This window comes from Mustelus asterias, chromosome 3 (assembly GCF_964213995.1).
Source record: "Mustelus asterias chromosome 3, sMusAst1.hap1.1, whole genome shotgun sequence".
Lineage (NCBI taxonomy): Eukaryota > Metazoa > Chordata > Chondrichthyes > Carcharhiniformes > Triakidae > Mustelus > Mustelus asterias.
This window is the reverse complement of record NC_135803.1, coordinates 152,357,679-152,369,873: the sequence shown is the minus strand read 5'-3', so window position 1 is coordinate 152,369,873 and position 12,195 is coordinate 152,357,679. Positions and strand designations below refer to the sequence as shown.

The window sequence follows — 12,195 nt, the reverse complement described above, 5'->3', positions numbered from 1 at the left end:
TCCCTCCCTACCTTCTCTAAAAAAAAAGTAATCAGGAGGACCACAAGCAAGGGAGAGGTGAGTTGAGATTCTTTTATCCTTTTACCTGTGTAAGGGCAGTATGGCAGCGGTATGCTCCTCCTGCCAGATGTGGGAAATTAGGGAGCAATCTAGTCTCCCTGACAAGTTTGTCTGCAGGAAGTGTGTTCAGTTGCAGCTCCTCACAGACCGCATTGTTCGGTTGGAGCGGCAGATGGATGCGCTCCGAAAGCTCATGATTCCAAATAAACCTGTTGGACTTTAACCTGGTGTTGTGAGACTTATTGCTGTCTTTAAGACAGTACAGCTGAAGAGAGTCAGTGGACTTGAGGAACCAATGGAATCCGAGAGTGAGCGATCACCCTCGGAGGGTGGAGTCCTCTCTCGGGCAGAATCATCAAGCAGCCATGTAGTCAACGTGTAAGGATTGGAGCAGCCTAGAACAGCAAACCACCTGTACCAAGTCTCTCTTGTCAATAAACACCTTCTGTTCCCAACAAAGCCTCAAATCTCTCGACCACAGTGAGTGCCGCCACATAAGGCCACTGGAGGCTGGGGTGTGAGAGAGGGAAGGGGAATAAAACCAGGTGAAATGATAGGAGTGGAGTCTGCAATTGCATTTGATTAACTGCCACTTTATGCAGCAGAAGCAGGTGGGGATGATGTCTGATGAGTCTACTGGTCTTCCATAAATTAACTGAAGCAGCAGAAGATGTAAGATTAACACAGAAGAAGATTTAGCGCAATGCTTTAATTAGCTGTTTGCTCTGACAGAGGAGGGAACAATTAGATTCAGCTGTTGTAGATTTTCCAGCTCTCTGGAAGCTCAGACCATTTTCCATCACAGGCTGTAAATAACATTCGCTCACCGCTTTGTCCATGGGTTAAACATTTCATCCTTAAATTCTCTCTCTGGACACACATTGGCACAGTGGTTAGCACTGCTGCCTCACAGCGCCAGGGGACCTGGGTTCTATTCCTGGCTTGGGTCACTGTCAGTGTGGAGTTTGCACATTCTCTCCGTGTCTGTGTGGGTTTCCTCCCACAGTCCAAAGATGTGCGGGCTAGGTTGATTGGCCATTCTAAATTGCTAAAGTATTCTTTCTTGCGCACTATACAGGCAAAGCATACCGTTCATAGAGAAGGAAAGGAGAGATTGCAGAATGTGGTGTTACAGTCATAGCTCGGGTGTAGAGAAAGATCAACTTAATGCGAGGCAGGTCCATTCAAAAGTCTGACAGCAGCAGGGAAGAAGCGGTTTTTGAGTCGGTTGGTACATGTCCTCAGACTTTTGTATCGTTTTCCCGACGGAAGAAGATGGAAGAGAGAATGTCCGGGGTCCTTAATTATGCTGGCTGCTTTTCCGAGGCAGCAGGAAGTGTAGACAGACAGGAGGCTGGTTTGTGTGATGGATTGGGCTACATTCACGACCTTTTGTAGTTTGTTGTAGTCTTGGACAGAGCAGGAGCCCATACCAAGCTGTGATACAACCAGAGAGAATGCTTTCTGTGGTGTGGGAAATTTTAAGCCTGTCTCCCTGTGGGTATAAGAAATATCTAGTCTTGATGCCCCCAGCAATGCAGACGTGTGGACCAGGCTTGATGCACTAACCTAGTCTCATAGAAATCATAGAATCATAGAAACCCTACAGTGCAGGAGGAGGCCATTCGGCCCATCGAGTCTGCACCGACCACAATCCCACCAAGGCCCTACCCCCACATATTTACCCGCTAATCCCACTAACCTACGCATCTCAGGACTCTAAGGGGCAATTTTTAACCTGGCCAATCAACCTAACCCGCACATCTTTGGACTGTGGGAGGAAACCCACGCAGACACGAGGAGAATGTGCAAACTCCACACAGACAGTGACCCGAGCCGGGAATCGAACCCGGAACCCTGGAGCTGTGAAGCAGCAGTGCTAACCACTCTCCTCAATGAATGTTGCATATTACCTCCAAGTCCACTGTGCAGTATCTGTACCTCCAGCCTACTGGATCCCCACTCCTTAACCAACTCCTCATCCTCCAAAACAATGGTCCCCAACCAGTGTGTTCCAGTACACTGGTTGTGCTGTGAAGAATTCCCCAAGTGTGCCGTGAAAAAAGATTCAAAATCTATGTAACTAATCAGCTCTGTGGTCGACAGCTCTAAGACCCGACAGATCTTGGACCTCCAGCACCGGCTGGGAAAGAGCCACACGTGCAGTTTAGATTTTTTATGTTGGTCAGACCCATGCGCCAGGGCAAAGGGACTTGAAGCCGAAGACAAAGGTCCCCGTGCGCCCGCACAAAACTCAAAAAGAGCGCCAAAAACCCTGGGAGAAGTGAAAGAAACGGGGAGAGGTTGAAAAAAAACCAGGATTTCTTTTTGTTTATTACAAATGAAGTTCCCAGCAAGGGAAGATGACAGAGATGATAGGAGGTGAGTCTCAAAGTGTTTTGTAGTATTAAAAAGTCTCACAACACCAGGTTAAAGTCCAACAGGTTTACTTGATAGCACGAGCTTTCGGAGCGCTGCCCCTTCATCAAGTGAGTGGGGAGAGAGTGTCATTCACCTGATGAAGGAGCAGCGCTCTGAAAGCTCATGCTACCAAATAAACCTGTTGGACTTTAACCTAGTGTGAGACTTCTTACTGTGCCCACCCGAGTCCAACGCCAGCATCTTCACATCGTGACATATTAAAGGTTGGAAACCACTGATCTGGAATACCGTCACCTGGATCTACCCCGGCCACCAATTCCCCCGTCCTGATCCAGTCACCTTCCTTCTCACCTTTTTGACTAGGTGACCGTACTCTCTGGGCAATGCTTTGGGATATTTTTCCATGTTCGAGGCCACTGTATAAATACAAGTTACATCAAAGGATTTTAAAAAGACCCACAGTCTTTATGAATAGCCTCATCAGCAGAGTGTTTTGCTGCAAGACTATCCTCCCTCTATACTGATTTCCAAATTCATCTCCGTCGGTTCAGCCTGCGATTGTTTTCCCCTCAGTCCTGAATCCATCCTCACTTCAAAAGAATCAACAGATTGGAGATGGCAGCACAATTGGCAAGTTGGGTCCCGATTAATTGACCTGATGATAAGATGGCTGGCAGAGGGGTAATCATAGAAACCCTACAGTGCAGGAGGAGGACATTCGGCCCATCGAGTCTGTAACGGCCACAATCCCATCCAGGCCCTACCCCGTAATCCCACACATTTACCCTCCTGACACTTAAGGATCAATTTAGCACGGCCAATACACCTAACCAGAAAGTGTTTCAGACTGTGGGAGGAAACCCATGCAGACACGGGGAGAACGTGCAGACTCCGCACAGACAGTGACCCGAGGGCGGAACTGAACCCGGGTCCCTGACGCTGTGAGGCTAACCACTGTGCTCACCGTTCTGCCTAATACCAACAGCCCATTGCTGGCCCTTGAACTTTGACCTTTCACCTTGCCCTCAACAGTGCAAATTGTTTCTTTGGAAGCAGCAGGGAGCGGAGGAGGTTTCAGTGGATAAAAGCTCGCCAGTGGTGGAAGCTGATGTGATTCACCGGAGGCACTGAAATAGGAATTTCACAGTTATACCGTCAGCACTGGTTTGTAAGTTGGAAGTAGATCAACCCTTCTGTACGCATGAGTGAGGAAAATTAGAAATGATAAGATTGCTAAGCGGCAGACCCCCCCACTGAGAAAATTAAATATAATGCGTGCGACAGGAAGCAGGGGAATGGAACAGGTAGGGTCGTATAAACATGATATTAGGTAGAGTAATCAACTCATCATTCAGTGTGATTTTGGAACATTGATTGCACAGCACGAACTGCATTAGTGAAACCAGAAATAGATCAAGACTTTTAACAACCGCAGGGATTGTCTCAAAGACAGAAATCCAACGGCAGCCCCCACGTGTTGTATGTTTTCGGGGAGGTGAGGAGAGGTAAAAGGATGCTCAGGAATGGGGTGCGGTTTGACTTTCACTTGGTCCTAAATGTAGCTTGCGACAGGTTGTGAACAGGCGCCGGAGTGTGGCGACTAGGGGAATTTCACAGTAACTTCATTGCAGTGTTAATGTAAGCCTTACTCGTGACACTAATAAATAAACTTTAAAACTTTCCGATTGAAGCTTTGATTGGTCCCAATCGAGGGCAAAGTGAAACAAAGACAGAAATTGGAATAACAAAAGCCTTTTTATTCAAACAAATTGCAGACGGGAAAAATCTTAATGCCCCGTCCTCCATACTATAGTTTGTGTTTATATATATATAATATACATGCCATTTTTCTTTAATGTAACAAGTCCTCATTACAGACATGAAGGGTGTTTAAAATTCCCTCCGCTGAGCAGACATTAATTTTCTAAAATTGTAAGAGTTATTATTACAACTGATGATTTCACCAATCTGTTTCCAGATGCAAAAGATCCAACACCATCTACGTTGCATCACTGACGATAGTTTGACATTTTTTCCCCATAATTAGCAATAAAATTAACGAGTTTGTGGCGTTTTCTTAGAAATCTCTCACCCGCCCCGGGTGACAAGAGCGTTTTCTTCACGGAAGAAACTAACCAACGGAGGCCATGATGACATCGACAGGAACTTCATCTTTACTCCGTGCGGTCACCTGCATTGTCACGCCGTCCATCAGGGCGAGCCTTGCCCGCACGAGAAGGTCATGACCTCCGCGGAAAACGCCTGAAACAGGGGAAAAAGATGTCAAGGTACACGATCAGGCAAGGTCATTGGATCAGGGTCAATGTTGTTGTTTGGGGGGGGTGGAGCGGCGGCGGCGGGGGAGAGGAGAGAGACGTGAGCAGCAGAAGGAACAAAGTTAACACAGCACAGAAACAGGCTGTTCGGCCCATCAGATCTATGCTGGTATTTATGTGCCACCTCTCCATTTCAGCCCTTTCTCTCCCACCTGATTCAACTGCCATAATATGCTTGATCCTTTAACACACCGCGTTAATGCTGCCAAAAGCACTGAGTGACAAAGTGGTTAGCACTGCTGCCCCTCAGCGCCAGGGACCCGGGTTCTATTCCCAGCTTGGGTTACTGTCTATGCGGAGTTTGCACATTCTCCCCGTGTCTGCGTGGGTTTCCTCCGGGTGCTCCAGTTTCCTCCCACAGTCCGAAAGATGTGCTGGTTAGATGCATTGGCCCAAACAGGCGCCGGAGTGGGGCGACTAAGGGATTTTCACAGTAACTTCATTGCAGTGTGAGTGTAAGCCAACTTGTGACACTATAAATAAACTTTAATCGGGCGGATCGGTCTAGCAGTGACGACAAGAATCAAACCATCCTCACTGGTGAGTGGGGGCTGGTGTCAGGCGAGCTGCCACGATGCCAAGTTAGAGTTATTACAGACATAGCTTTGAGCCCACACTCCATCCTCTACCACTGTTCCTGAGCATGTCTGACCCCACCAGCTGGCCTCAGAAGAAAGCCTGTGTGGGTTAACGGCAGCAGGTCAGCACATCGTGAAGCTAAACCTGAATTCCGACACAGCAGAAAATGAATCCAGCTCAGGAGCAGGCAGCTGCCAGGCAGGCTGGCAACAGGCACCTCCTTACAAGACTCTGTGATGAGGGTGCAGTAAAGTGGGACATTGGTGCACTGATGCCAGCACACCCTGAGTGGGGATTCACGTTCTTTCCAGTTTCAGCTCTAGCTGAGCAGCTGGTTTGCTCAGTCACCCTGGGAACAACCTGTTTCCGGTGTCCCCGTGCTGAGGCAGTGCAGCCACGTCACGTGGCAAGACATTTCTTCACAGGTAGCAGGGAATAACCTCAAGATCAAACCAAGGAGACAGTCATGCAGTGGTTATATTTCCGTGAGTTTAAATTCCAAAGGAGCAGATTTAAAATTTGAGTTTGGTTCCAAAAAGATTTGAAAATAAAAAGCTGGTATCAGCAAAAAGGGACCAGGAAGCTGTCAGATGCTCATAAAAACACAACTGGTTTCACTAATGTCCTTCAGGGAAGAAAACCCACCATCCTTATCCAGTCTGGCCAAAGCCTGACCTCACTTGCACACACGTGATTGCCTCGTAACTTACTTCTGAAGTGCTCCAGTAAGTTACGCGAATCAGGACAACTAGAGAAGGGCAACAAACGTCAGCCTAGGTAGAGACACACTCATCCCCAGAATAGGGCAGCATGGTGGGCACAGTGGTTAGCACTGCTGCCTCTCAGCGCCAGGGACCCAGGTTCAATTCCCAGGTCACTGTCTGTGTGGATCTGCACGGGTTTCCTCCCAATTATGTGCAGGTTAGGTGGATTGGCCATACTAAATTGACCCTTATTGTCAGGGAAATTAGCAGGGTAAATAGTGGGGTTATGGGCCTGAGTGGGATTGTGGTCGGTGCAGACTCAATGGGTCAAATGTCCTCCTCCTGCACTGTAGGGATTCTATGATTTTCTTTTTAAAAGTCTATAGTGGCCAGAGCAACACAAACCAAAGTCTGACAACATTTTACTGTGTTAAAGGCACTCTATAATTGCAAGGTGTTGGTAGTTGACACAATCACAATAAACCGACTGAGCCTGGGGAAGAGAGAATTGACAAAGATCGAACTCTCCCTTCCACCTACAAGATCTCTGGGACACAACTGCTGAAGTTGCAGCAACAAGGGGCTTGAACAAGTCGGTGTACTCAAGTTATGATGTCAGATTCCAGTCACAACTGGCCATAGCTTGCAGGGGGCCTGGAGGAGATTGGAAAAGCACCTTACCTGCTAGATAAAGCGTGTGCGAATTCTTATTCTCCGGCACTTTATCAGACCGCTCACATGGCTGCATGCCCAGGAAGTTAACAATGTTATTCACAGCCTCTGAAAATACAAGCGAGTGCAAGGCTTATAAGACGAACCATATGTGGCATCAACACAGTTCCTGGCCTAAACCCATCTGCCACAACCGTCTGCAGTCTAATCCAAATGACCGAATCCTAATCACTAACTCAGCCCGCTCGCAGACACATCGCTCACTGCTGGATATTAAACTTCCCAAGGAAGCGACAAAATATTCAATCCAGTCCTCGTCTTAAGATGTACCAGCAACACTAACAAACACCCATCAGTGGTCGACAGGAGCTGGGCCAAGCTCAGAGCAGGCAAACACACACTCAACACGCGCACGCACGCACTCAACACGCGCACGCACGCACTCAACACGCGCACGCACGCACTCAACACGCGCACGCACGCGCACGCACGCACTCACTCAACACGCACGCACGCACTCACTCAACACGCACGCACGCACTCACTCAACACGCACGCACGCACTCACTCAACACGCACGCACGCACTCACTCAACACGCACGCACTCTCAACACGCACGCACGCACTCACTCAACACGCACGCACGCACTCACTCAACACGCACGCACTCAACACGCACGCACGCACTCAACACGCACGCACTCAACACGCACGCACGCACTCAACACGCACGCACTCACTCAACACGCACGCACTCACTCAACACGCACGCACTCAACACGCACGCACTCACTCAACACGCACGCACGCACTCACTCAGCACGCACGCACTCACTCAGCACGCACGCACTCAACGCGCACGCACGCACTCAACGCGCACGCACGCACTCAACGCGCACGCACGCACTCAACGCGCACGCACGCACTCAACGCGCACGCACGCACTCAACGCGCACGCACGCACTCAACGCGCACGCACGCACTCAACGCGCACGCACGCACTCAACGCGCACGCACGCACTCAACGCGCACGCACGCACTCAACGCGCACGCACGCACTCAACGCGCACGCACGCACTCAACGCGCACGCACGCACTCAACGCGCACGCACGCACTCAACACGCACGCACGCACTCAACACGCACGCACGCACTCAACACGCACGCACGCACTCAACACGCACGCACGCACTCAACACGCACGCACGCACTCAGCACGCACGCACTCAACACGCACGCACGCACTCAACACGCACGCACGCACTCAACACGCACGCACGCACTCAACACGCACGCACGCACTCAGCACGCACGCACTCAACACGCACGCACTCAACACGCACGCACGCACTCAACACGCACGCACGCACTCAACACGCACGCACGCACTCAACACGCACGCACGCACTCAACACGCACGCACTCAACACGCACGCACTCAACACGCACGCACGCACTCAACACGCACGCACTCAACACGCACGCACGCACTCAACACGCACGCACGCACTCAACACGCACGCACTCAACACGCACGCACGCACTCAACACGCACGCACGCACTCAACACGCACGCACGCACTCAACACGCACGCACGCACTCAACACGCACGCACGCACTCAACACGCACGCACGCACTCACTCAACACGCACACGCATACTGCATCCTTTTCAAAACTGCAACGAGATGCTAATCACATCACGTTCCAATTTCATGGGCCAAGAGGGGTTTATTTGCAACACAGTCCCAATAAGAAACATTAACAACTACCTGTGCTATCTGCAGCTTAGCGCTACGAACGTTAACCACTGGTTCCTACTAACCATCGAGTGTTTTCATGCTAGACAAGGCGAAGGTCTCTTCCTTCTCGAAGTCGCTCCCCACCTCCTCCCAGGCAGCGCTGAAGTTTGGCTTCAGGACTTTCTGGATGTGATCTGCCACAGTGATCTCCACATCTTCCAGCTGGGACACAACACAAAACAAAGCTGGCTGAGAGTAGTGTCACACTCAATATGGCGGGAGGGCCGACTGGTACGGGGGTTCAGGAAACATGAGCCATCAAGCTGATGCTAAAGACACTCATTTATATTTACTGACATGTCTGCAGCAAAGTTAATGTTTGCAAACGAGCGCCTCTAGCCTCAAACTGCGCACAATATCTTGAGCACTGGTAGCTTTGTGCGTCCCCCTGACTGTATTTACACTCGGGTGGAGTATACACAGGCTCGAGGTCCAAGTTAAATAGAAGAATAGAAAAGCTATGACTCAGGAGGCTATTCAGCCCATCATGCCTGTGCTGGCCAAGGAGCTATCTAACCTAATCTCACTATCTAGCTCTTGGTCCTTAGCCCTGTAGGGTACGATATTTCAAACGTATACCCAACTATTGTTACTAAAATACTACGAGAAATCCTCCTCTACCACCTTTTCAGATAGAGTCCCAGACTCCCTCTCCCACCTGGGTCAAAAAATGTCTGAAGTCCCCTCTAATCCTTCTGCTGATTACTTGAAACCCATGCCCCTGGTTACTTTAAGGGAAGCTGGTCTTTCCCAGCCACTCTATCTTGGCTACTCAATTTTATTCAACTCAATCAAATCTCCCCTCAGCCTCCTCTCTTACAAAGAAAACAGCCCCAGCCTATCCAAACTTCCCACAGCTGACGTTCTCCACTGCTAGCAACATCCTCATAAATCCCTGTACTCCCCAAGGTGATGACATCTTTCTTGGAATGCTGCATTAGAATTTGCCTCATTCCTATAGCTAACCAAAATTCAACGCGAGGATCAGAGTTTTAGTTTGTGTTAACGTCAGTTATTGGTCAGAACAATGGGAGTAGAAGCTGTAGCGGACATGTTGGCAACATCCTATGTCAGGTGTGAATAACAATAAAAATCCCCCAAGCTGTATCACATACTTTACTATTTGAGTGCGTCAAGGTCACCCTGTTCCTTTTGTGACATTAACTAATTAACAGCTAGACCATAAGACGGCCATTAGGTGAAGTCTGGAGACTAACGAGAAGAAACTCACTACAATGTACATTCGGGGTATTCGATGATATAATTCACAGGGAGAGGTTACACAAACCAGGGAACAGCCCCATTAAAGTCAGAACTCACCACACAGCTATCTACAAAGGCCAAGTTTGATCACCTCAGATCTGCAAGAAGCCAGCTTATATGAATCTATTGTATGATCATAATAGTCTTAGTTACAGCTAATGGTGGCTGAGTATCTGGACAACACACGCAAGTAGTAAAGCTAGGGGCATTTGTCCGACCAGTCAACATCACTCTCATAGCGCTCTGATTTCAGAGTTATTTAACTGCGCTTAAAAGATTTCCTAACATGCAACTAGTGTCATATACAGTAGCCTCCCTACTCTTCTGTCCTATGCCTTGGCTAATAAAGGAAAATATTCTGTACTCCTTCATAAGCACATTATCTAACTGTCCTTTTACTTTCAGGGATTCGTGGGCACATACTCCAAGGTCCCCCTGTTCCTCTCCACTTCTCAGTATCCTGCCATTTTTTGTGAATTCCCTTGCCTTTCCCGAATGCATTACCTCACACTTGTCCAGGCTGTAATCCATTTGTCACCTCTCTATCCATCCGAGCAGTCCACTGATATCTTCCTGCAGCCTGATGCTTTCTTCCTCGCTATCAACCACACAACCAATTTTTACACCGAGGAAGCGCTGCGCTGGTGGAGAGGCCATCTTTCAGTCAAATCAAGGTCCCATCTGCCCAGCTCAGCTGAAGGCAAAAATTCCCACAGCTCTACTTTTGGAAAGGGTAGGGGCACTTGTCCGACCAGTCAACATCACCCTCATAGATTCTCTGCTGTGGGATCTTGCTGTGCATAAATTGGCTATAATGGATTGTAGGACGTACTGGGATAGAGTCCTAGAGGTTTACAGCATGGAAACAGGCCCGTCAGCCCAACTTGTCCATGTCACCCAGTTTCAAATGAATATCCAAAGGTAATCAAAAGATTCTAAATGAGTAGAAATGTTTTCCTTCTACTGCATCAATAAGGCAGGGTGCACGAGACTCATCTGGATGTAAAGGTAGATTAACGCACTTCCACTTACCACATACTCATCTTCATATCCCTCTTCGTCAGCTTCTCCTGTGTTTGGGTCACAATCTTTCACAGTGAACTTTAAAGTACAGCTGAACGTACAGGACACTAAAGGAAAGAAAGGCATGAGCTGCAAGTCAAATAGGGTTCAGAGGAAACATGTCACATTCATACATCAAGGGAGGGAGACAAAACAGCAAGTGTTAACTTGGGTGCTTGCCACAGCATCCTAACACTGCACCGGGTACATGGACACTAACTATTCACCAGCTTAGATCTTTAACTGTCAACTGGACTGTTATCACTTCCTCGATGCCAATCCCAGATATATCAGATGCCAGATTATCCACAGCTCCCCTGAGAGTCCAGAACATTTTCCCCTGTATGCGGGTGAATTGAACACCGAAATTGACAGATAACTGATGGGCAAGGGGATCGAGGGACATTGATCAGGGAGGGTAAACTAGTGGCGATCTAATTTAATGGTGGAAAAGGCTGAAGGGACTGAATGGCCTCATCCTGTTCCTTTGATCCTGTAGCAGTGGGTTCTCTGGTACCAGGCTTGAACCCACAGCTTGAGAGTTGGAGAGAAACTTGGCTATAAATAGCCTCAGTTTCCTTGTGCTAAACCAAGGATTGCTGGATAAATGATGTTTGTTACTCACAGCACTGGAGTGCATTCCCAGTAAAGTGCATGCGTTTCCCCTGGGTGCTCCAGTTTCCTCCCACTGTCCAAAGATGTGTAGGTTAGATGGAGTGCTCATGGTAAATTGCCCCTTAGTGTCCCAAGATGTAGGTTAGGTGGATTAGTCATGGGAAGTGTGTGGGGATAGGGCAGGGAGTTGGGCCTGGGTAAGATGTTCTTTCGGAGAGTCGGTGCAGACTCAATGGGCCGAATGGCCTCTTTCCGCACTGTAGGGATTCTATGGTAAAGGTTCAGCCTTCATTGTGATATCCCTCATAGTTCCTGTTGACAATTAATGTCAAGACTCACAGCAAAACATTTTCCCCAATTCAGCGCCACACTTAATCTGACTTCGAGGCTGCATATATATATATATTTTTTTATTCTTTCATGGGATGTGGACATCACTGCGATGGCCAGTCTTAATTACCAGTTGTCCTTCCCTAATTGCCCTTGAACTGAATGGCTTGCTTGGCCATTTCAGAGGGGAAGATAAGAGTCAACCACATTTCTGTAGGTCTGGAGTCACATGTAGGCCAGACCAGGTAAAGAGGGCAGATTTACTTCCCTAGCGGACCAGATGTGTTTACATTAATGATACTTATCATGGTCACCATTACTGAGAATAGTTTTATATTCCAGATTTATTAACCGAATTGTAAATTCCACTGGCTGCCATGGTGGAAGTT

The 12,195-nt window shown here is 48.6% G+C and overlaps 1 protein-coding gene across 2 annotated transcripts in view; it reads right to left on the bottom strand.

Annotated features, from left to right (window-relative positions):
- Positions 1 to 4,178: 4,178 nt before the first annotated feature.
- Positions 4,179 to 12,195, bottom strand: part of LOC144491731 (coatomer subunit gamma-1) — a 66,837-nt gene continuing 58,820 nt past the window's right edge. For both annotated transcript variants that reach the window (XM_078209961.1, XM_078209960.1), the window contains exons 21-24: positions 10,832 to 10,929; positions 8,560 to 8,698; positions 6,743 to 6,841; positions 4,179 to 4,704 (exon numbers count right to left, since the gene is read on the bottom strand). In XM_078209961.1, the coding sequence (XP_078066087.1) occupies positions 4,574 to 4,704; positions 6,743 to 6,841; positions 8,560 to 8,698; positions 10,832 to 10,929 (467 nt within the window). In that variant the 3' untranslated portion in view covers positions 4,179 to 4,573. The remainder of the gene's footprint in view (positions 4,705 to 6,742; positions 6,842 to 8,559; positions 8,699 to 10,831; positions 10,930 to 12,195) is intronic.